The sequence below is a fragment of the Heptranchias perlo genome, chromosome 5 (genome assembly GCF_035084215.1).
Source record: "Heptranchias perlo isolate sHepPer1 chromosome 5, sHepPer1.hap1, whole genome shotgun sequence".
In the NCBI taxonomy this organism is placed as follows: Eukaryota; Metazoa; Chordata; class Chondrichthyes; order Hexanchiformes; family Hexanchidae; genus Heptranchias; species Heptranchias perlo.
In genome coordinates, this window is record NC_090329.1 from 60,995,945 (window position 1) to 61,022,019 (window position 26,075).

A 26,075-nucleotide genomic window follows, 5' to 3' on the forward strand; every position below is an offset into this window, starting at 1 on the left:
GGCAGGTTGAGTGAGGCTGGCCGTGAGGGAGATGCACGGGAGGGTGAGTATGGGATGGAGCAATGAGATTGTATGAGGATTGGGTTGCGTGTTAGTGGCAGGATGAGTACTGGCGAGGTGAGTAGGTGGAGGTAAGATGAGGATGGGGTTTGAGTGGGTATGAAGGGTGATGTGACAGAATAGTGTTGGCGGTGCCGAAGGAGATGTGGGGTGGGGGCAGTGTTGTGGCAGACGGAGTGTAGGGGAAAGACTTCATGTTCTCACTGCGGCTGACCTACTGCGGTCATTGCAGCGCCTCCTGCACTGTATGCAGGTGGGCCATATGTTGGTGGCGCAGGTGACCCCCTCTGCCACCTCGAGCCAGGCCTTCTTGGTGGCAGAGGCAGGCCGCTTCCTCCCGCCCGCCGGGGGGAAGATCTGTGTCCTCCCCCTCCTACTCACCCCATCTGATGATACCTGGGGTGAGGCATCATTAAACTGGGAGCAGCCTTCCCCCTGGGCTGCTCCATGCTGCAATTTGTTCCATTGGTTGCAGCATCTGTCAGTGGAGGACTGCCCCTTTAACTAGAGAGCCTCCAGCTGACAGATCGTACTGCGCATGCGCAGCCCGACCGACGCGCAGGCCAGCGCCGTGGACCCCGGAGGAGCAGGTAATTGATTCCTATTAGTGGGTTGCCTGCTACGATCGCGTGGGCAACCCACTAATTTCGCCGAGCGTGTTGACCACGCTCCCAGAGGACCACCCGCTGGGAACCCGCAGGCCTGCTAAATTCGAGCCCAATAAGTCAACATACAGGTGCAGCAGGTAATCCGGAAGGCAAACGGAATATTGGCTTTTACTTCTAGGGGGATGGAGTATAAAAGCAGGGAAGTCATGCTACAACTGTACAGGGTGCTGGTGAGACCACACCTGGAGTACTGAATACAGTTCTGGTGCCCTTATTTAACGAAGGACATACTTGCATTGTATATATCTGTAAAAAATAGTATGTTTCTGCATGTATCTGTAAAAATAGATAACTTCTGTCAGGCTGCATGAAAATCTCTGAAGAAGCTGAGGAAAATTCCTGGCTGTGAGTCAGAGCATCATACAAAAACTTTCACATAACATTGAATAAGTCCACACAGCACGATATGCAGAGAGAAATGATCAGAGTAACAGAAGTGTGAGTGTGCCACAATTTGCACAATAGTGATGGTTTCACAAATTCATACGGAAGCATTTGTAGAAAGACCATCTTTATTGTATTTACAGTGAACTCTCATGTAGATGCAGTAGAAGTGGTCTTTGACCAACATTGGGGGTGTCCTTTGATCTGCGTCTCAGTGGAGGGAGAACCTGGGGTTTGTCAGAATGAGAGGGCGGAATGTGGGGTTTAACTCAACTGGGAGGGGATCTGGAGGGGGATGGGCCTGACAGCATGGAGGGGGTGGCATCCCAAGTCTGGCAGCATAACAAGAAAAGCATTTAGAGCTAATGATTGCAATAACCATTTTTCCATTTATTGGCAGTTTTTTGATGCTGGAATATTTATTTTTCAGATTGCAGAGGGAATGGCATATATTGAACTGAAAAACTACATCCACAGGGACCTGCGAGCTGCCAATATTCTGGTATCAGATGTATTGGTCTGTAAGATTGCAGACTTCGGCCTTGCCAGACTTATAGATAATGAATACACAGCACGCGAAGGTAATCTTTGTTTTTGATTCACGCATTCCCAACGAGGTATGTGTTCCTAAGGCCTTTGAATGAATAGAATGCCCATGGTGGACTTGATAGCCTTTCTGTTTTCAGAGGCCCATTAGCCCCATTGCACCTGGCCATTGATGTGTCAAAGGATTTTGTAAGGATGACTGAATTGTTTAGTTTGGATGTTGAAATCTATCTACCTGTCCCATACCAATCTATTTCAGGGCCTGATCTGAACTGGGAAAAGCTTCTGTTGCCTTCTCTTGATCAGAAATGAGAAAATTGTTTTTTTTAAAGATTCGGCATAATTCAGGATGAAATTGAATCCAACGATCTAAGCTAATCATCTTGCTTGAGAACAGGGATGCATTCCTCCATGCCATGAACAATGTATCTAGAGAAAATAGATGCACGCTCACTTCTGCACCAGCATGGCTGAAATGTGTATTCCATTAATGATTATTAAGAGTCCTAAATGGGCAGTGTCATACATGTTTCCAGAGGTTGGGCATAAAATTGCCCTTCATTGGTCAATCTTTTTTAGGTGATAGCATAAGGATAGATTGTGTAAACAATGAAAGTGTCACACTGATGTAATAAGATGTTCTTTTTTGAAACAGGGATAAAGGTGCATTGGATATAATTTTCTCATTGCCATAAATGCATCTGAATGGTATTTTGATTGTCCATAATGGCACAGCAGCTTGTGCCAACCACTGCTAGGGGGAAAGTATTGCGATATGGAGGAAATGTGCCACATGGTCTAATCTTTGGGATACTTGAGGGTTGATTTTAATTTTCAGCGGTGGCGAAAAATGGGTGGTAGGGGATCAGCTGCTTGCTATATATACACCCACCTGATTTTCCTTTCCACTAACTTCAAAGTTGTATAACAGATGGCCAATCTGCTACTGCCTGTTTTTTGTCACTGCCAACAGTTAAAATCAGTCCTTTGATTTCCTGTCTCTTCTCTCCCACCCCCGCCCCCCAACCACCAACAAAAATGAAATACCTCTTAGGATATTTGGCAGCTTAATATCTGCACTGAAGCTGATGTCCTGTCTTCCACTGAGGATAGATATGATGTGGAGATGCCGGTGATGGACTGGGGTGGACAAATGTAAGGACTTGCACAACACCAGGTTGTAGTCCAACAGTTTTATTTTAAATCACAAGCTTTCGGAGCTTACCTCCTTCTTTAGGTGAGTGAAGGAGGAAAGCTCCGAAAGCTTGTGATTTAAAATAAAACTGTTGGACTATAACCTGGTGTTGTGCAAGTCCTTACATTTGAGGATAGATAAGCTTCTAAATGGCAGCTATGACTGAGAGGGCAAAGAAGACCATTGTAATATGAGGGTAAACTTTGTGAAACTTTAGTGCTGGCATGGAATCTTGTTTTACAGGAGTGCTGATCAAAGAATCGGACACAGAGGTTAATGTGCCTGATTCCCAGCAATTTTGGTTTTCCACACATTTTACTGCAAAATTGGGAGCACTGCAAATTGGGTACACTGACCATTTTCAATTCATCAATCCATGCTCCTGTTGAGCAAGGCTTCACATTGAAAGAGCAGCCTCCCAAAATTTATCTTTTGAAATGGAGACATGAGACCAGAGGATAAGTGGGTTTTGTGCTTTCCTGCTTTCAACTGTATTGAATTATTTCCCATTCGTGATCACTCTAGGTTAAGGAATTTTCTCCATACCATGTTTGTGTGGACCAATTATAGAGCAAGTATTTTGGAATTTGGAACTCTGGTGAGACACAGGGATGGATGGCGCACTGATGCATGTCTGATACACTGAAGTGTATCAGATGCCCACTCCGGCAAATTGGGGATGGAGGTTTGAGGCAACCAGCACAACTGAGGCACCCCAATTTGGCTGCAGGTGCGTAGAAAACTGGGAGCCTATGGACAAGATGTGTGCTTGTCTCAGGTCCTCAAGTCCAATTTAAATGAGGCAGCCATCCCATAATGTGGCTTCTGCATCTCACTAATGCCCCAGTCACTATTTGGAATAGACACTAGTGGGAAAGCTGCTGTTTATTTATTTTTTAATGGGTGCTGTTATCCTTTGCCCCCATTGCCCAGTGCTCCTTGTCCTCTCTTCCTGCACCCCCTTTCCCCACAACAGGAAAGAGCACCTCACTGGCTGCTGGTGCCTGATAATCTTGTTCTGGTTCTCTTGGTACATCATGACGAAGGTAGCTGGTGCACAAATAAATTATGGAAATGAGCTGATGTTGCCTTATCTAATAAGGTCAGCTTGTGTGCAGCCACAGATAGTGACTGTGCGGCACCAGTAGTGCTGTGCTTGGCAGGATTATCGGCTCCACCAAGCCCAAGATCGCCTTGTAACCGCGGTTCTGAGCAGGGCCGCTGCGAGCATAGTGCAGCACATTCAGAATGCAGCATGTTCGACTGTACTGCGCCATTTTAAAAAGCCAGCAAGAGAAAAGCTTTGTCAGGAAAGGAAACCACTGAATGGGAAGACTTGAGGGAAAGCAATTTGAAAAAGGAATAGGGAGTGGGAAAACATGCATGGGAATCAGGTGAGCAGTGAAACCGAGAGGAGCATGGGAAGATTGAAAGAGACCAGCTGGCAACATACCCACAATTTTCCAACCTGTGATGGTGACGGGTAATGTACCTCGCCACTGGCATAGTTTTGGAAAATGCAGGTTCTTTTTAATTAAAAAAAAAACTAGAATACCAAAAAAATGGCACTTCAAGTGTTGCTGTGTATCAGACACACTGTCTGGTTGATGAGTCAGTAGGGAGTTCAAGCATTCCTGAAACTTCCTAATGAAGTGAAAAGCACCCCTTTTAAAGAAAGGTAGGATGCTATTTATTCTTAGTTTAAAAAATGAGCTCCTCAATGCTTCAGTGGGTCTTTTTGTTAATTTCAAAATGTACTTTATTTCATAAAATTTAAAGATACACAGTTTACACACAATTCAAGTAAAACAACACAATTTCAAGCAAGGCAGTTCAGAGCAATACAGTGCACATCATATCAGTTCATTTCCTGGTCTGGTACTGAGCCGTACAGACCAGAAAGGTCCAAGATTGTGCTCTTTTAACTGCAGTGGACACCATACACATATGGTGGAGGGGGGTAAATCCACCAGGATTCTCGCTCCTGATTGATATCCAGTGACCCTCACTGGCTGTGTAAAATTTGGATAAAGACGAGCTTTGGGACAGCTGCTCTCAGGACCTACACATAATGAATAACTAATAAGTCAAAACCTTTAGAAGAAAAGGTATACAGTGGTGTTCCCCACTTCAGGAGGTATACAGTGGTGTTTCCCAGGGGTCAGTACTAGGACCATTCCTCTTTTGATCTATATTAATGACTTGGACTTGGGTGTACAGGGCACAATTTCAAAATTTGCAGGTGACACAAAACTTGGAAGGATAGTGAACAGTGAGGAGGATAGTGATGGACTTCAAGAGGACATTGACAGGCTGGTGGGATGGGCAAACAAGTGGCAGATGAAATTTAATGGAGAAAGTGTGGAGTTATACTCTTTGGGAGGAAGAATGAGAAGAGGCAATATAAACTAAAGGGTACAATTCTAAAAGGGGTGCAGGAACAGAGTGATCTGGGGGTATATGTGCACAAATCTCTGAAAGTGGCAGGGCAAGTTGAGAAAGCAGTTAAGAAAGCATACAGGATCCTGGGCTTTATAAATAGAGGCATAGAGCTCAAAAGCAAGCAGGTTATGATGAACCATTATAAAATATTGGTTCGGCCACAACTGGAGTATTGTGTCCAGTTCTGGGCACCGCACTTTGGGAAGGATGTGCAGGCCTTAGAGAGGGTGCAGAGGAAATTTGCTAGACTGATTCCAGGCTTGAGGAACTTTAGTTACGTGGATAGACTGGAGAAGCTGGGGTTGTTCTCCTTGGAACAGGGATGGTTACGAGGAGATTTGATAGAGGTATTCAAAACCCTGAAGGGTCTAGATAGAGAGAAACCATTGGCGCCATCCCCATTGGCGGAAGGGTCAAGGACCAGAGGACATAGATTTAAGATGATTGGCAAAAGAAGTAAAGGTGACATGAGGAAAAACTTTTTTACACAGCGAATGGTTATGATCTGGAATACACTGCCTGAGGGGGTGGTAGAGGCAGATTCAATCGTGGCCTTCAAAAGGGAACTGGATAAGTACTTGAAAGGAAAAAATTTGCAGGGCTATGGGGATAGGGCGGGTGGGACAAGCTAGATTGCTCTTGCAGAGGGCTGGCATGGACTCAACGGGGCAAATGGCCTCCTTCCGTACTGTAACCATTCTATGATTCATGATTCTATGACTCTAAAAGGTGAAAGTTGGAAGACGAAAACATTAAGCTTACTTTCTTTTTCATTGTACTTTCTTCGCAGGGGCCAAATTCCCTATCAAATGGACAGCACCAGAGGCCATTAATTATGGCACATTCACAATCAAGTCTGATATCTGGTCCTTTGGAGTACTTTTGACAGAAATTGTAACCTATGGGAGAGTACCGTATCCAGGTAATGTGAAAATTGTACTGGACCATGGGATTTTTATACCCTTATCATACATGTCTTTTTGCGTTGAAATTATACCAGTGACTGTATAAATTCAGTTTGAAAATCCTACTATAGAGCATCTGAATATCATTCCTAGTGAGAACCATTAAATAAGTGGCTTGATGCTGTAGTAGTGTCATATGGACTCCAGCTCGAGCTGAAACCGGACTCTTAAAACAGATGCATGTTTTGACATCACAGTCACATTATCGTGATGGTGCTCTCTGACCCCTTCGGACCTTAGGTTGAAGTGTGTGACTGGATGTAACTGGCTGTATGCACTTGATACTCTGGCTTCCTCTGAAATGTGGAAAGCCATTACCCACATGCAAATATACAGTGCATGATGCAGCATATAACTGGCTGAACATTGAATTTTACAGCACATTACAGGCCGTTTAGCCCATTGTGCCTGTGCCAGCTCTGTCTAACACAGTTCTCCACTTAGTTCCATTCCCCAGCCCTTTCTCATATCCTTTTCTTTTTCAAGTATTCATCCACTCTCTGGTAGAAGCTAATATGGATTCTCCTTTCACATTGTTTCTGAAAGGACATTCAATGTCCTAATACGCCACTGTATATATAAGAACTCTCCTACTCTCTCTCTGTGTTGTTTTGGCGATGATCTTAAATTTCTGCCCTCTAATTACCAGATTACTGACAAGGGGAAATAGTTTTTCCCTTATTTACCTTATTAAAACCCCTCGTAATTTTGAATGCCTCCAACAGATCTCTTCTTAACTTCCTTTCTTCCAATGAAAGTTTCATAAGAAAATGGAGCCCTGCTCTCTGCAGGCAATGTAACATAGCTGGTGTGATGTAGGCCTCGCTGTTTGTTGCACCTCACTCGCTCCAGTCCTCCTCGGGTGTAACAGAGCATTAGACTTTCCTTCTCAAACTGTTCTTTAAAAATTACTGTGCGGAATCATTGAATTCAAAATTCTGACTTTTGGAGAAGACATTAGCCCCAGAAATTGTGTGACTTCACTCCTGCTGCAGAGTCTTGCTTGACGGAAATGCAGGTTAGTGAGTTCAGTGTACCCGATTTTAATGGCTGGAAAGTCCGGAGCACTGAGAATCGGGTATGCTGACCTCTGTGCCTGATTCTCCAAATTTGGTCCTGTCCAGTGAGATTCTGTGCCAGGAGTTGAGCCTCACAATTTTGAGGCTATTATCTATTGGTCCAGAAAGGAAAAAAATCTATGGAGAATTTTGCATTTTAAGAGTTTTTTTCTGAGGATCTGTTTCATAGGAATGATTCTTGGTTCTGCAGTAGCAGACCTGTTCACAGAAAACCTAACTCCTCATTTTAACCAGACTGAAGCAATTATCCAGAGGGAAATAATCCTTGGGGCACGACAGCTCCTGCACTGGTTAGGCAGCGGGGGAGTGTTTTGTAGGTAGGACAGCAGGCTAGTGTTGAATTGTGAAGATGGATACATGTTCTGGAGTTTTGTTTAATGATCTGTGAGGGTCAATTTTTCTTATTTCTCTCAATTTTATCAAAATTGCTCCTCTGAACTTTCCTTTCTTCTTCCTAAGTTGCAAATATTTTTCTATATCTTCTTCCTGCATCCTCACTGTTGAATTTATTGTACAGTCTCTTACTCTTAACTCCTTCTCAAGACCTCATAACTGTGTAACTTCTTACCTCCCTCAACCTTTCATTCTTCCCACAGTCTTCAAGCTTTTAAAGACCAACCAACGTTGGCTTTATCAGTGATTTCCTCATCTTTGCTTCTACCCTTTTCAGCCTTGGTGGTTTCCTGCTCTATTGGCCTTGTTACTTTATCGAGGTTTCAGAATTGGAAAAAAAAGTAATGGGTGAAGTTTTGACTTTGGGTGATAGTGCAAAACGGGTGATATCGATCCAGGTTGCTCGTTGCTCCTCTGGTTGTCCAGACCATCCCTTAGCTACCGTTATCCGACTGAGTAAAGGTGTGAACCCACAACCCACCACTTCCTGATGCAATACAATTGTTTAATAAAAAATGTTAGCTACCATGTATCGAGTTTCACATTTGTGTTTTCTTCATATTTAGCATCAAGTACAATATAATGAAAATATACTTGTGTGAAACCAAAATAATATAATGGAACCACAGCAGGGCCAACACTAAGGTGTGTCAACTCCCTGCAGTCATAGGAACAGGAGTAGGCCATTCAGCCCCTCGTGCCTGCTCCGCCATTTTATAAGATCATGGCTGATCTGTGATCTAACTCCATATACCTGCCTTTGGCCCATATCCCTTAACACCTTTGATTGCCAAAAAGCTATCTATCTCAGATTTAAATTTAGCAATTGAGCTGGTATCAACTGCCGTTTGCGGAAGAGAGTTCCAAACTTCTACCACCCTTTGTGTGTAGAAGTCAATTAGTAAAAATGTTTCATGCAGAATAGAATTGGATAGAAGTTTGTTACTATAGACCCTGGGATTTCATGTTTCAGCTGCTTGTGCACCAACACCTCCGATAAGCAGCACCACTTTTAACACTATGAACACTGACAATTTTTCTGGTTCTCAAGTATTCATTTTCCCCAAATGGAACATCTGGAGAGATGATAGTCCCAAAACTCAGGGGTTTTGGGGGACTAAATCCAGCACAGTGGGAGCGAGGCAGGATTTGGGGCACAGCTCATTTCCACCGGGTTTCTGCTCCTTTCTGGCCGGATTAATAAATTCCTATGGATGGAGGGCAGGTGTCCTTTTCGTGCAGGGCTGCTTGTGGACTCCGCAACACTGCTTCCAAACAGCAGTCAATCTAAGAGAGATTTGCTGCCATTTGGATATCGGCAGAGGAGTGAGGAAAGTATCAGTGAGGGGGAATTTGTCAGTTTTAGAACTTCAGCCGGTTTGGCTTGCCTGTCTCCCCCCACACCACCTCGATGAAATGTCAAGGCACTGCACTGAAATCCTGCTGGGTCTGAAGGGCATCAGCCCCCAATATTCGAGTAATCCTGACCCTGGGATTTGGGTCAGGATCAAGTTAAGGGCAAACAGGCAGACAGAAGCCCTGCCCCATCACAGGACCACCTTTTCTGGGCTAGTTTTTCAACACATATCCAATGATAGCATTTATGAAATCTGATTTAGAGATATGTGGAGCCTGAATTTCATTTATTCCGACGTATAGTTTTTTTTTCACGTGAGATGCTGGTATAGTTATTCTGCCGAGTATTTATTGGCTGTTCTTCTGTGTTCGGCAGGGATGAGCAACCCTGAAGTGATTCGTAATTTAGACCGCGACTATCGAATGCCCTGCCCCGACCATTGCTCAGACGAACTCTACGATGTCATGATGAGCTGCTGGAAAAAGGTTCCAGAAGACAGACCCACATTTGAATATTTACAGAGTTTTCTGGAGGACTTCCATGTAGCCACAGAAGGACTGTACCAACATGCTTAGCTACAAGCACCTTCTTGCACCTACTGTAGGGAACTGTTGATTTACCACAAAGAGCCTGAAAATCATGCACTATATTTTCATTCATACGTAGCTGAAAACTCTTGCCATTCCAAGTAAGACACCGGGTCTTAAAATGTTTTTGTCCCATTCAATTTTCTATGGTTAGGACTGGATTAAAAAGCCTGAAGGTTTGTGCTTGACCCTAACTGAGCTAGTATTTGGGCTGAATTTCAGAAGACTGTACTCTCGTGCTATCGAGGACATGTGCTAGCAGAAGGAATCGCTGGGAATATTTCAATAAAAGTGCCTTACACAAATTACCGTGTGCATAAAAAACATTTTCTTTTCTCCATTAAGAACCCTCCCAGCAGTTCTGACTGGTGCATCTTCCCTGGACTTCGTTAATTTAGTCAAAACATGTTCATCATAATGAAGTTGCATTTGGAAACTTTTCTCGAACTTGCCATTTTGAAACTTTCAACATTATGTATCTAAGCTGCTGTGGATATGCAGTCTTGGTTTCCTAAAGCAACACTGAAACATGTTGGGCTGTGCATTGTATTTTCATTATGTTCCATGTTATAATATATATTACAGTACCTGACTAATATTAAATAGAAACTATAATTGCTTATGCTGGAAATATTTTTTTATGCTGGATTAATTGTTTTGGGTGGTAATTTATTATATATAATTCAGGATGTCAGCAGACATTTCCTAAAAGTTACAGTATTTCTTCTTGGAGCTTTATGCGCCATTTTGAATTCTCAAATTAAAATGATGTTGTTCTTAACTTGAATATGTACAATAATTTGGATCCAAACACAAATTGCTCAGGAGCTGTACAATGCTGTCCCCTTTAGGTGCATGTTGACTTTTAGACCTTTGAGTGACATAGTTCGTCAGAGTTTATGTTGCTCTCGCCCCTTGCTTGAATCCTGCAGTAATGGGAGCTATGCATTCCTTGTGTGAGTGTACCAATTTACTGGGACAAAAGTTAAGTTATTACTTAAAAGTTATTGTCTGGCACTGAGACAATATATAACATGCCAAAAGAGTGGGGTATTCATGCTTCTGAAAGGCTTAAGTCTTGCATAATTCATGGTTAACATGAAGGAATTACTTAACTCGGTTTGGTTGTTGTCCACATAACGTCTGCCAAAAAAAAATCTTTTTTGATAGTTGTTTCATTTCTATTGTCTGAAATGTAGAACAATGCCCTTCATTACTAACAAGAAGAGTGTGAGATAATCCATTAATTAATGAGGAAATAAACCCTGGGGTCGATTTACCGCTTTGTAACCTCATTCAGTTCGACACATTTGTGAACGGTTGTTTTACGGAGTGGAGGGAGGTGTACAGTGGTGTTCCCCAGGGGTCGGTGCTGGGACCGCTGCTTTTCTTGATATATATTAATGACTTGGACTTGGGTGTACAGGGCACAATTTCAAAATTTGCAGATGACACAAAACTTGGAAGGGTAATAAACAGTGAGGAGGAAAGTGATAGACTTCAAGAGGATATAGACAGGCTGGTGGCATGAGCAGACAAGTGGCAGATGAAATTTAACGCAGAAACATGTGAAGTGATACATTTCAGTAGGAAGAATGAGGAGAGGCAATATAAACTAAAGGGCACAACTCTAAAAGGGGTACAGGAACAGAGAGATCTGCGGGTATATGTGCACAAATCGTTGAAGGTGGCAGGGCAGGTTGAGAAAGCGGTTAAAAAAGCATACAGGATCCTGGGCTTTATAAATAGAGTACAAAAGTAAGGAAGTCATGATGAACCTTTATAAAACTCTGGTTCGACCACAACAGGAGTATTGTGTCCAGTTCTGGGCACCGCACTTCAGGAAAGATGTGACGGCTTTAGAGAGGGTGCAGAGGAGATTTACTAGAATGATTCCAGGGATGAGGGACTTTTGTTACGTGGATAGACTGGAGAAGCTGGGGTTGTTCTCCTTGGAACAGGGATGGTTGCGAGGAGATTTGATAGAGGTATTCAAAATCATGAAGGGTCTAGACAGAGTAGATAGAGAGAAACCATTGGCGGAAGGGTCAAGGACCAGAGGACATAGATTTAAGATGATTGGCAAAAGAAAGTGACATGAGGAAAAACTTTTTACACAGCGAGTGGTTATGTTCAGGAATGCACTGCCTGAGGGGGTGGTGGAGGCAGATTCAATCGTGGCCTTCAAAAGGGAACTGGATAAGTACTTGAAAAGAAAAAATTTGCAGGGCTACGGGGATAGGGCAGGGGAGTGGGACCAGCTGGATTGCTCTTACATAGAGCCGGCGTGGACTCGATGGGCTGAATGGCCTCCTTCCATGCTGTAACCTTTCTATGATTCTATGATTTAGGCAGGTGGAATAATACAGTGGTGGCCATCTGATGCACCGGTGTGAATTGGGCACTTTCTCCACGGAAAATCAGGTGTGAGGGTTTGAAGCTTACAACATGCATGAGCGAGTCTGCACACTCCAATGTGGCATGAGAGCAAAGGGCACAGGATGGCTGTAATATAAAAATGGCTGTGCAAACAAAGCCCAACAAAAAGTGTGAGCTTTAAAGTTAAAACATGCTGACATACTGTACCCTATTAACATGGGTGAGTCTTCATTATTACAGTTAACTTATTCAAATCTGAAGTAAGTTGTTGAAGTGTTTGAGCAAAGACCCATGAGGCTGGACTGAAGGAGGGCAATCGGAGGGTGGTAATGAGGACGGTGGTGATGAGGATTGCCGGACTCTTGTTTATTGGGAATGGGAGGGATGGATCAGGTGAAGCCTTCTTGGACTAGTGGCTCTTTGCGAGCTCCGGCAGCGGGCGGGCGGAAGGGGGCGGGCGGGGGGCGTGGGGGCGGGCGCTGGTGGTCGATGATGCTGGTGGTCGATGATGCTGAGGCTCTTGCTCGCCCTTCTCTAGTTCTTGTTGCCCAGGTGGTGTTAAGGACTTGTCCCTCATTATTGCAAAGTTATGCAGCAGATGACCACAACTCTGTATTGCAGAGCTCCTCTTGAACGGCACAGACAGTGAAAGCATTGCTTGAGCACGCCGATGGTCTGCTCAGTAATACTTCTGGTGGGTGGCATAGTTCTTGTTGTAGGCATGCACTGCATCTGTGCCCAGGTTCCCAATAGGAATCATGTTTGGAGGGAATAACCTTTGTCACCAAGTAGCCAACCTGTAACCTGACAGCCTGATTGGAATAAAAGCAGCTCATAGGACTGATGCAAGATGAATGAATCATGACTGCTGCCAAGAAACCTGGCACAGACCTGCATGTTGAGCTGCCTGTGTTCGCAAACAACCTGCACATCCAGGGAGTGATATCCCTTTCTATTGACAAAGCTGCCAGGCTAATGATGGGGAGCACGCAAGGCAATGTGGGTGCAGTCCTGGGAAGCCTGCGATGCGGGCAAAGCCTATTACTCTTTCAGCCTGCGTCGCTCTGTCCATGTGGAATGTGATGTACATGTTCCTCCTGGGGCAGATAGCCTCCCTGATACAGCGGTGCACAGGAAATTGCGAGATATCGCTGATGTCACCTGCTGCAGCCTTGAAAAACCCTGTGGCGTAAAAGTTAAGAGCCACAGTGACCTTGACAGCCACAGGCAGTGATGTCCACTGGTTTGGTGCTCTAGTTGTGGCTGCAGCAGGTGACATGGCTCGGTTACAGCTTCCTTGGTGAAGCAGAGACACCTCACATATTGAGGAAGGTGAAGTGCTCCCTGAGGACCCGCTGTGGGTATGACCACCTGCACAATGCCCTCCTCCTCCCTCTTCTCCCAGCTGCTCCTGTCTTTTTTGCTGCTCCCCCTCCTCCTCTAGCCCCAAAGCCCGACCTATCAGACCACCCATGCTTGGATTAAACTCCGATGCAGTCCAGCACCAGCACAAAGTTGTTACCAGAAGTCAGAATTCACTTGTGGGACACAGAAAATAGTCCAAAAAAAATGCCTAGAAGTTAACCAGCAGTCTAAGAGGACAAATCAGCAGCTAACCTGTATGAATGGGATGACCCCTTTAAATAGCGCTGCTGCAGAGCCCTTCTTGACTGTTAGCGCCATGATTTGCTGGGTGAGTTTATCACATGGCGAATCAGGCGCTGGAGCAGACCAATTTCACGACCAGCGTAGGACCCCTAGGAACTATTCCTGAATAGTTCCGGCGCCTGCCCATGATACCTATGGAGGAGCCCGATCCAAAATGACGTGTGGCTTACATCCGTTGTGGGACGGCGCGTAGGTGCCACCCACCATATTGGACCCTTTGGCACCTGTTTTACGCCTGAAAATCGGGTGAGACGCGATCTAGGCCGTGTTTTCTAGGCGATTGGCTGAAAGCACTTCTCCCTGCAGGTACCACGAAACATGACTTGGTCACTGTAACCATAACTGAAGAATAACGGTGATGGAGTAGCTGCACAGCAGCAAAAGGAGAATGCATTCGGACTAAAGCTTGGAAAGGCCACCCCTGTGATCGGCACAGCTTCCTTCTTGGAACCATGTCTTCATTCTTTTGGCACAAGGTGAAAGCTTACTTTACTTGTTGTGAAGTCCTTTTTTCATCTGGAGAACAATATCTAATAATGTTCTGAATACCTTTCATCCAATTAACTATCAGTGCAGGTGTGACTAGATACCTCAGAGGGGGATATTCTTGTTCTTTTTTTCTAAAGCGATACTGTAAAAAATGATATAGAAACAGATAACAGAGGATTGTTTCTCCTCAGATAGTCTGAGGAAAATTAGATAGGAACAGATAGCTCTTCTGTGATAGTCTAAGGGAAAATTCTAAGGAACCTATTACTGTACTTAGGTCAATTTTAAATGAAGTTTCTTTCAACACTATACAGGGACTGTCCATCTCCACACATTGTTTGATTATGTGTTCTGTTTAGATTTAGCATAGAGATGGAACTATAGGATTCAGTGTCAAAATGAACTCTTTAAATAGTTTATTGTAACTATATATAAAGGTCTTTTTACAAAAGAGTACATATTTATGAAAAATTTTATTGATAAAAATGAATCACCAGAGAAGGAGAGACACACACAGACAACACACAGAGAAAATGTATGAAGTATTTCTTTTTCAAAATGTCTATTTTGCAGTGGGTTTTGGTTAGTACTTTTCCACAAAGGAATTTTTAGACAAACTCAGTAAAAACTGAAACTGAGGTTAACATTGGCTTCAATACGATCTCTATCTGCAACATGGGCTCTGCATTCTGGGATATATTTTTCTGATACAGACCTAGAAACAGAAGTGTGTTGCATTAGCACTGAGGATGTGGTTTGCTGATGTTTCTCCCATTTGGACTTCGCTCTCACAATTTACTGTAAGTCCTCAATTTATTAAATAGTTCTGTACATTTTCTCAATGCAAAACATCACTCAGCCCTATCATCATAATTATGAATTAATTAGATTAAGAAGCACCATTTCATAAAAAACTGTTTACCGAATCTTTTTTGTTTGTGTACAAATGACAAGATGCAAATTGCACTGGAGCATATCGTCCTGTCACTTGTGTGTGTAATATATAATTAGGGCAAAAGTTTAAAAAAATGATTTGTCAAATACTTTTATCTCTAAGATGCTGGGGGCGATTTTCAAGTATCTCACAAATCAGGCGGGTGGTGGGCAGAGCATCCTCTACGGCTACCCAATGATGTTAGTGGGAGGCCCAATCCATTATTGTGGTTGTGCCTCATTTTAATATTCAGTATGAGCTACCAGTGCCAATCCTGCTCCCTATAGACAGCTCGCCCATTCAGACGGCAGGAAATTCGGCACGGCTGTTACTATTTAACAGTAGCTTTCACCTCTTAAAGGGGAGGTGCACCTTTTGCATGGTGGATAATAGGACTTTTTTTTTCCACAGCCTGCTGAGAAGATGACTGCAGCCTGGGCCCCCAGGGTTATGGATGGTGCCATGGAGGTGCTAATTGAGCAAATGAGCAGCAGGAAAGAGGTTCTCTTATATGATGGGTGCTGGGTGCCTAGGCAAATTGCACAGCATCAGTGGATGGAAAAGGCTGAGCAAGTAAATGCCATAAGCATTGTTCCCAGAGCCTGGCAACAATGCAGGAAGAAATTTAATGGCCTCACCAGAACGGCTAAGGTAAGACTCCCTTTCACACCTCTCTTACTCTCTGCACAGAACTGCACCACCATACTTTAGCCCCAGCACTAGCAATCTTTCCCGACTCCAAATCCCATACTTTTCCTCCAATCAAAACAAGATACCACTTCACTGCACCTCCTTCTTCCTGTACTTGCACACTCAGGACCAGCTGCTGTCCTCATAACTACTCCCCACTCTTTCCCACACCTGCTGCTTCTTCCTCTCAGTAGGTACACTATGCTAAGCTGCTTCACACATCTTCACAACCCTTCAACAGGTCACACACTAATCCACTCCCACTCTTTTTGCAGGACCAGCTTATCTGTTATCACCTATTTTCTGCCACCACTGAAAGTTAAAAACAGCCCTTCTAATGTTTTTTGAAATCTTTGTGTGCATCAAGTGTTCTGGGAGTTTCTGAAGACCCTTCAATATGATTAATTACCATTAATACCAATGTTGGTCTTCGGGTGGATGTAATTCATTGGAAGGTGGAAGGACTGGGAAAGATGTTGGACATGACTGTTAATGCAGGGGAGTGGGGAATGTTCAGCTGAAGACCTCTTCAAAGAGCTGCTGTCATGTGTCATCTCCCTCCATTGGTAGCTCCATGTGTTGTCCCTGTTGCAGTGCAAAGTCATGCAGCATACAGCAAACCCCAATGATATTGGATGGGCTAAAAATTGAGAAAGAAGAGGTACTAGAAAGGCTAGCTGTACTTAAAATAGATAAGCCACCTGGTCCAGATGGGATGCATTCTAGGATGCTGAGGGAAGTCAGGGTGGAAATTGCAGAGGTACCGGCCATAATCTTCCAAACATCCTTAGATAAGGGGGTGGTGCCAGAGGAGTGGAGAATTGCAAATATTACACCATTGTTCAGAAAAGGGTATAAGGATAAACCCAGCAACTATAGGCCATTCAGTTCAAACTCGGTGGTGGAGAAACTTTTGGAAACGATAATCCGGGATAGAATTAACAGTCACATGGACGAGTGTGGATCGATTAGGGAAAGCCAGCATGAGTTTGTTAAAGGCAAATCGTGTTTAAACAACTTGATAGAGTTTTTTGATAAGGTAACAGAGAGGGTAGATGAGGCCAATGCAGTTGGTGTGGTGTATACGGACTTTCAAAAAGCATTTGATAAAGTGCTACATGGTAGGCTTGCTATTAAGATTTTTTAAAATATTCGTTCATGGGATTTGGGCGTCGCTGGCAAGGCCAGCATTTATTGCCCATCCCTAATTGCCCTTGAGAAAGTGGTGGTGAGCCGCCTTCTTGAACCGCTGCAGTCCGTGTGGTAAAGGTTCTCCCACAGTGCTGTTAAGAAGGGAGTTCCAGGATTTTGACCCAGCGACGATGAAGGAATGGCAATATATTTCCAAGTCTGGATGGTGTGTGACTTGGAGGGGAACGTTCAGGTGGTGTTGTTCCCAGGTGTCCTTCTAGATGGTAGAGGTCACGGGTTTGGGAGGTGCTGTCGAAGAAGTCTTGGCAAGTTGCTGCAGTGCATCCTGTGGATGGTACACACTGCAGCCACGGTGCGCCGGTGGTGAAGGGAGTGAATGTTTAGGGTGGTGGATAGGGTACCAATCAAGTGGGATGCATTGTCCTGGATGGTGTTGAGCTTCTTGAGTGTTGTTGGAGCTGCACTCATCCAGGCAAGTGGAGAGTATTCCATCACACTCCTGACTTGTGCCTTGTAGATGGTGGAAAGGCTTTGTGGAGTCAGGAGGTGAGTCACTCGCCACAGAATACCCGGCCTCTGACCTGCTCTTGTAGCCACAGTATTTATATGGCTGGTCCAGTTAAGTTTCTGGTCAATGGTGACCCCCAGGATGTTGATGGTGGCAGGCTCGAGGGGCCGATTGGCCTACTCCTGCTCCTATTTCTTATGTAATGCTGTTGAATGTCAAGGGGGGGGAGGTGGTTAGACTCTCTCTTGTTGGAGATGGTCATTGCCTGGCACTTGTCTGGTGCAAATGTTACTTGTTACTTGTCACTTATCAGCCCAAGCCTGGATGTTGTCCAGGTCTTGCTGCATGCGGGCATGGACTGCTTCATTATCTGAGACGATGCGAATGGAACTGAACACTGTGCAATCATCAGCGAACATCCCCATTTCTGATCTTATGACGGAGGGAAGGTCATTGATGAAGCAGCTGAAGATGGTTGGGCCTCGGACACTGCCCTGAGGAACTCCTGCAGCAATGTTCTGGGGCTGAGATGATTGGCCTCCAACAACCACTACCATCTTCCTTTGTGCTAGGTATGACTCCAGCCACTGGAGAGTTTTCCCCCTGATTCCCATTGACTTCAATTTTACTAGGGCTCCTTGGTGCCATACTCAGTCAAATGCTGCCTTGATGTCAAGGGCAGTCACTCTCACCTCACCTCTGGAAATCAGCTCTTTTGTCCATGTTTGGACCAAGGCTGTAATGAGGCCTGGAGCCGAGTGGTCCTGGCGGAATCCAAACTGAGCACCAACGAGCAGGTAATTGGTGAGTAAGTGCTGCTTGATAGCACTGTCGACGACACCGTCCATCACTTTGCTGATGATTGAGAGTAGACTGATGGGGCAGTAATTGTCCGGATTGGATTTGTCCTGCTTTTTGTGGACAGGACATACCTGGGCAATTTTCCACATTGTTGGGTAGATGCCAGTGTTGTAGCTGTACTGGAACAGCTTGGCTAGAGGCGCAGCTAGTTCTGGAGCACCAGTCTTCAGCACTACAGCCGGGATGTTGTCGGGGCCCATAGCCTTTGCTGTATCCAGTGCACTCAGCCGTTTCTTGATATCACATGGAGTGAATCGAATTGGCTGAAGACTGGTTTCTGTGATGGTGGGGATATTGGGAGGAGGCCGAGATGGATCATCCACTTGGCACTTCTGGCTGAAGATGGTTGCAAACGCTTCAGCCTTGTCTTTTGCACTCTCGTGCTGGACTCCACCATCATTGAGGATTGGGATGTTTACAGACCCTCCTCCTCCCGTTAGTTGTTTAATTGTCCACCACCATTCACGACTGGATGTGGCAGGACTGCAGAGCTTTGATCTGATCCGTTGGTTGTGGAATCGCTTAGCTCTGTCTATAGCATGTTGCTTCCACTGTTTAGCATGCATGTCGTCCTGTGTTGTAGCTTCACCAGGTTGGCACCTCATTTTTAGATACACCTGGTACTGCTCCTGGCATGCTCTTCTGCACTCTTCATTGAACCAGGGTTGATCCCCTGGCTTGTTGGTAATGGTAGAGTGAGGAATATACCGGGCCATGAGGTTACAGATTGTGCTGGAATATAATTCTGCTGCTGCTGATGGCCCACAGCGCCTCATGGATGCCCAGTTTTGAGCTGACCGATCTGTTCTGAATCTATCCCATTTAGCATCGTGATAGTGCCACACAACACGCTGGATGGTGTCCTCAGTGCGAAGACAGGACTTCATCTCCACGAGGACTGTGCGGTGGTCACTCCTACCAATACTGTCATGAACAGATGCATTTGCGACAGGTGGATTGGTGAGGACGAGGTCAAGTAAGTTTTTCCCTCGTGTTGGTTCGCACACCACCTGCCACAGGCTCAGTCTGGCACCTATGTCCTTCAGGACTCGGCCAGCTCGGTCAGTAGTGGTGTTACCGAGCCACTCTTGGTGATGGACATTGAAGTTCCCCACCCAGAGTACATTCTGTGCCCTTGCTACCCTCAGTGCTTCCTCCAAGTGGTGTTCAACATGGAGGAGGACTGATTCATCAGCTGAGGGAGGGCGGTAGGTGGTAATCAACAGGAGGTTTCCTTGCCCATGTTTGACCTGATGCCATGAGATTTCATGGGGTCCAGAGTCAATGTTGAGGACTGTATATCACTGTACCGCCACCTCTGGTGGGTCTGTCCTGCCGTTGGGACAGGACATAGCCAGGGATGGTGATGGAAGAGTCTGGGACGTTGGCTGAAAAGTATGATTCTGTGAGTATGGCTATGTCAGGCTGTTGCTTGACTAGTCTGTGGGACAGCTCTCCCAATTTTGGCACAAGTCCCCAGATGTTAGTGAGGAGGACTTTGCAGGGTCGACTAGGCTTGGTTTGCCTTCGTCGTGTCCGGTGCCTAGTGATCTGATGCCGGGTGGTCCGTCCGGTTTTATTCTTATGACTTTTTTAGCGAGATTGTGCAACTGAGTGGTTTGCTCGGCCATTTCAGAGGACAATCAAGAATCAACCATATTGCTGTGGGTCTGGAGTCACATATAGGCCAGACCGGGTAAGGACGGCAGGTTTGCTTCCCTAAAGGACATTAGTGAACCAGATGGGATTTTACAACAATCCGGTAGTTTCATGGCCACCATTACTGATACTAGTATTTTAATTCCAGATTTTATTTAATTAAAATTACGGCCCATGGAATAAAGGGGGCATTAGCAACATGGATACAGAATTGGCTGAAGACAGCAAACAGAGTGTAGTGGTGAATGGTTGTTTTTCGGACTGGAGGGAGGAGTGCAGTGGTGTTCCTCATGGGTCAGTGCTGGGACCACTGCTTTTCTTGATATACATTAATGACTTGGACTTGGGAGCACAGGGCACAATTTCAAAATTTGGAGATGACACACAACTTGGAAGGGTAGTGAACAGTGAGGAGGATAGTGATAGACTTCAAGAGGGTATAGACACACTGGTGGCACGGGCAGATACGTGCCATATGTAATTTAACAGAAAAATGCGAGGTGATGCATTTCGGAGGGAAAAATAAGGAGGCAATATAAACTAGAGGGCACAATTCTAAAAGGGGTAGAGGAACAGAGGGATCTGAGGGTAGATGTGCACAAATCGTTGAAGGTAGCAGGGCAGGTTGAGAAAGCGGTTAAAAAAGCATACGGGGTCCTGGGCTTTATAAATAGATGCATAGAGTACAAAAGCAAGGAAGTCATGATGAACCTTTATAAAACACTGGTTCGACCACAACTGGAGTATTGTGTCCAGTTCTGGGCACTGCACTTTCGGAAGGATGTGAAGGCCTTGGAGAGGGTGCAGAGGAGATTTACTGGAATGATTCCAGGGATGAGGGACTTAAATTATGTGGATAGCCTGGAGAAGCTGGGATTGTTCCCATTGGAACAGAGAAGGTAGAGAGGAGATTTGATAGACATATTGAAAATCATGAAGGGTCTAGACAGAATAGATAGAGAGAAATTGTTCCCATTGGCAGAAGGGTCAAGAACCAGAGGGCATAGATTTAAGGTGACTGGCAAAAGAACCAAAGATGACATGAGGAAAAACTTTTTTACGCAGTGAGTGGTTGGGATCTGGAATGCACTGTCCGAGGGAGTGGTGGAGGCAGATTCAAAAGTGGCTTTCAAAAGGGAACTGGAAAAGTACTTGAAATGAAAAAATGTGCAGGGCTACAGGGTTCGGGCGGGGGAGTTGGACTAGCTGGATTGCTCTTGCATAGAGACGGCGTGGACTCGATGGGCCGAATGGCCTCCTTCCGTGCTGTAACCTTTCTATGATTCTATGATCGGGACACCCTCTTTCTGGGCTGTACTGCAGCAAGCCATTAGACCTGTCTAGGCATCGCTCAAGTCTTTGCTTCAGCAGTCCAATGTTCTATTTGATGAGAGCTCTGATTTTATTGCAGTTTGGCCGGTGAGCGTGGGTTCCTGAGAGGAGTCATGAGTGGGTCATGAGCCATGTGTGTACGAGATAGCCCTTGTTCCTAAGCAGCCAGCCTCTGATTTGTTGTTCAAGGTCAAAGAGTGGGGGGATGGAGGACTGGTACAATGTGAAAGTGTCATGGCAGCTGCTAGTCTAGTGAGCACAGACCTGCATGAAGCGCTGCTGCTCATCACACACCAGTTGGACATTAATACGGTGAGAGCCCTTGCGATTCATGAAAACAGTGGGATCTTCTGAAGGAGCGACAGCAGCCAGAACCTGCCAGGAGTTTGCGCCATTGCAGGCCTTTCAGACCAAGAGCAGTGCTCAATTTCCTCCACCGATCTGGACAACCACCCATTCATAGGTGGTGTTCCCATCAGGTGCACAACCAATCGTGCAAATGACCTGAACCCAAAAATTCAACCTGGTTCAACTACTTTCAAGTCAGGTCTTTACAAACATGTAGCCCTAACTTACACGAAGACAAAGTCGGGGGGAAGGAAAGTTGGCATTTGAATGTCAAATTGATACCAGTTTTGCTGCAGTCATACTGCTTATCTTACACTCTTGGGAAGCAGAAAACATTTTGCAATGATACAAGTTTGCAGAATAATGCACTAACAGATGTGGCTAGGCCTAATACTAATAAATAAAGTGAATTGTATTGCTAAAATCAGCTGAGCTTAAATTTCAGTGGTCATGCTGAAGCTGTATAGTACTGTGGTCAGGTCACACCACACCTGCAGTTCGTGGTACAATCCTGGTTGTCACGACATGAGGAGGCATTCAGGCCCTAGAAAAGGTGCAGAGATGAGCAATGAAGCCAATCCCTGGAGTTAGGGAATGACTTGTGAAGAGCAGATGAGCTGGAGCTCTTCAACCTTGAAGACATGCCTCAGAGGGTTACCTGCGGAGGCATGTATTATGTTTAATGGGATAGAGAAGGTAAACTCAACCACACTGTATGATATGCTAGGACAGCAATAGGACACAGTTCAATGTTGTGAAGGGCAAGTTTTGGGCAAACCCAAGGAAGTATTTCTTTACAAGGGGATGATCAACAGGTGGAACAGGCTGCCAGGAATGGTGATTGTGGCTGGGATACTAGACTCATTTAAGAAACAGCTAGATGATGTAATGGGGAGAGCTTTGGGTTGGTTTTCTGGAAGGATGAAATCAAATGGACCAAAGTGCCTACTTCATCCAAACATATTTTCTGATGTTGGGAGTGGTAACTTGAGGCACTCGTTCACATGTAAGTTGTCTCCAACAGGATGAAAACGCACCTTAAAATATTCATTCTGATGACTTTCAAACTATGTCTTTTTTAGTCTGATAGTACATCTCATTACAAAACAACATAAAATATATAACGTATGTTGCTTTGTCAATTCAAGATTAACTTTATTAAGAAAACTGACACTGGTTATACATGGAAAGAATGACAGTAATACAACCTTTACTGGGAGAGTGGCGCTCAAGACTTCGGGTTGATCAGATCCTCAATCTTGGGAGTGGGCCTAACACGTCGTCCCCCATTCCTTCTTTACCAACACAATAAACAAAAATGGATGTATACACTTCTTACCAACTTTCTGCCATCTCTTTAAACTTGTAACATTCGTGCTGCCAGATGATTTAAATGATTGCTGCATGCAGCCAGCACTACCTGCACTGTTGAGTGGCTGCATGCATCAACAGGGGGTCCTGATATCGGGAGTGGCTAGCACCACTTAAAGGCAGCCTGCACCGCTTAAAGGGGAGGTGCACTGTGGCTGCAGGAAGTGCTGGAAGTTCACTGGGAAGTAAATCTGTGCGGGGTTGGTGTTCTCTGGATGTCTCCTGACGTCGTCTCCTCATCTTCAGAATTCCTTGAGTCTGGGTGCACACCTCATCTCTGCTTTCATGTCTACATCAAACAAGCTCCGATCAAGAAAGGGATAAATTAAAGTCTACTGTAGACATTGTTTTGCCCAATCTATTTGAGTGGTGTCGATTTAAAGACATGACCTCCCCACACCCGTGGGTTTATTGACAGTCCCCTCTGATAATCGTCTGGGCCATTGTCATTGTATTTGGCATCGACACCTATTCTGGTTTGAAGTCTCCACTCTCTGATGTTACTGAATTTGCTTTGAAATCTCAGTGTTTTCTCAGAAACCTGGGCACATGGCAGACAAGCAGTCCATCATGCTCTCTGACGTTAATGAAGAACCAGAATCCTGTCAATTTTTGGCATTAATGACCAGTGACATTGCTGTTCTCCATACAGGTACTCTTAAATTCACAAAGTTGCATTTGTATAGTTTAGAACGTTGCTGCGTGTGAAAGTCCACTGAGGATCAGCATAAGATAATACCCATCCTGCTTGTGCTGGTAGCTGGTATGATTTGAAATGCTGTTGTCCAGAAGCGTTGATTGCTGCAGAACTCCTCCACTTGCTTTCCTTATACGAAAAATTACTTGCTACAATGCCGGAAATTAAGATTTAAAAACAACAATTTGCTTCCAAGAAGAGCTGACCACATAATCAGCACAGATGGAATAGGTATTGAGAAACCCAACTCGGGATTAACAGTGCAGTTTTCAGAGCTGGTTTGAGATTTAGTACATATCACAATGAAGTATGATTCAAGGAAATTTTTCTGTCCTCATCACTGAATTCCTATGTTGAAGAAAGTAATTCTCCTGTGTCTTGAACTGGGTTACACTCCATTAGTTTGTATTGCAGTTGCTTAAATGTTGGTCTCATGTCTGATTTCTGTTTCCAGCACTGAAGCATAATATCATGGAGGCTGTCTGGGCAGCCAGCAGGAGGAGAGATGACTCCATTCATTATATCATCAACAAATTCTCCGTTCTCTTTATCTGTTTCAGATAAAAATAGAGTTGTGAAAAATCATACATTGGTGTAAGGGCGTAACCAATGGCCATGAATGTAAAAATATATCATGTACCAGATTCCATCTCCCTCAATTGCAATGGCACAAATTTATACCTGTCCTGGGTCAAATAACATTTAGAATTACTGCAACCAGAGCTGCATATAAGTTATAATCTTTTTGTATTTATCAGCACAGTACTAGGAAGCCTATACCATGGCTCAAAAGAAATCAGTTAATATCAGTTCTGATGAAAGGTCATCGACCTGAAAGGTTAACTCTGTTTCTCTCTCCACAGTTGCTGCCTGACCTGCTGAGTGTTTTCCAGCATTTTCTGTTTTTATTTCAGAACCTCCTTTGACTGATTGGCAATCTAAAGACAATGGGCTCGAGATGACAGAGGAGGTCACAAGCTGGAGCAACATCTCCCGCACCTGGGTCCAGTGCAGGAAGCGTTTCAATGACCTAACTAGGTCAGCAAAGGTAAGTACACTTACTGATTCTCCTACATTCTGTGGTGCACATCACCACCCCTCCAACTCATTCTGCACTGCCAAGACTACTCCATCACATCACTCCTCACACCCACTTAAAGCTCATCCTCAACTTACCTTCATTTCCTGAGCAATTCCTCATCTCCCAATTTGTGACCCCACCTCTACCACTCACCCCAATCCTGATCCAATGTGATGTCTTTGTCTCATACTCATCCTCTGATGCACCTCTTTCATGGTCAACCTCACCCAAAGCAATACATTCTTCGGTTGGCCACTTCGCCATCACTCACTCACACATTTCCCCTTCTAGAAGAGAGCGTAAAATGCACACGAGATGGCGAAGACTGGCGGGAGGGCCACAATAAATAGTGGTCCTCATAGACGCAGAGGAGGAGACCCTGGAGATCAGCCGCACCCTCGAGTGCCTGTCCGTCGAGGGTGCCGAGACTGGCACCCCACAAACATCTGGTGACACAACTTTAACATTCATCACACACAACATGAATTGATGTTAACAATGCTTGGCATGTTGAACACCTTAGTATGCTCATCGCAACATGACACATCTGTGAATATGCTTAATATTGCCTTCTGTTCTCTTACAGGCCCTCCGACGACCATAGTGATGGCAGAGGGCGATACCTCAGAGGACGCGCTAGCCTCTGAGGGCTCACCGTCACATCTTAGCGAGCCATCCACCAGCGCAGATACTCACACCTTGATGGGTCCTAGCAGTCAGCTAGTTGGGTTGGCAACTGGTGAGTCACCACACACAAGTGAGCACGAGCAGACACTGGTGGCAGGGGCAGCTGTGGAGTGTCTGTGTCGGAGGGCGCTCTCCTCTCCAGGCTCTGCTCAGCTGGACACAGATGCTGAACCCCGGGGGCCATCCTTTAAAAGGGGAATGATCGAGGGACAGCAGCACATTTGCGAGGTACTGGAACATGTGCCACGCACACTCTCCACAATAACTGCTAGAATGGAGGAGTCCAACTCCTGCATTAGTGGAATGGTGGCACAGGTACGGGAGGGAATCTCTGAGATACTGTCACAGGGACATGAGGGAATCTCTGAGATAGTGTCACAGGGACGTGAGCAACTGTCTGAGATAGTGTCGCAAGTAACTGCTGAAATGTCTGAGATAGTGTCGTAGGTAAATGTGGAAATGTCTGAGATAGTGTCGCAGGTAAGTGCGGGAATGTCTGCAATGGAGAGTAGGCTAGCCTCCGTTGAGCTTCAATCATGGCTC

At 45.0% G+C, this 26,075-nt stretch overlaps 2 protein-coding genes across 4 annotated transcripts in view; one reads left to right on the plus strand and one right to left on the minus strand.

Moving 5' to 3' along the window:
- LOC137321795 (proto-oncogene tyrosine-protein kinase LCK-like) overlaps nucleotides 1-10,457 on the plus strand; it is a 91,237-nt gene extending 80,780 nt beyond the window's left edge. For all 3 annotated transcript variants that reach the window (XM_067984467.1, XM_067984468.1, XM_067984469.1), the window contains exons 11-13: nucleotides 1,543-1,693; nucleotides 6,086-6,217; nucleotides 9,465-10,457. In XM_067984467.1, coding sequence (XP_067840568.1) covers nucleotides 1,543-1,693; nucleotides 6,086-6,217; nucleotides 9,465-9,664 — 483 coding nt within the window. In that variant the 3' untranslated portion in view covers nucleotides 9,665-10,457. The remainder of the gene's footprint in view (nucleotides 1-1,542; nucleotides 1,694-6,085; nucleotides 6,218-9,464) is intronic.
- Nucleotides 10,458-22,826: 12,369 nt separating this feature from the next.
- si:ch73-340m8.2 (tyrosine-protein kinase Src42A) overlaps nucleotides 22,827-26,075 on the minus strand; it is a 40,586-nt gene continuing 37,337 nt past the window's right edge. The window contains exon 9 of the mRNA XM_067983783.1: nucleotides 22,827-24,315. Within this exon, the coding sequence (XP_067839884.1) occupies nucleotides 24,113-24,315 (203 nt within the window). The 3' untranslated portion in view covers nucleotides 22,827-24,112. The remainder of the gene's footprint in view (nucleotides 24,316-26,075) is intronic.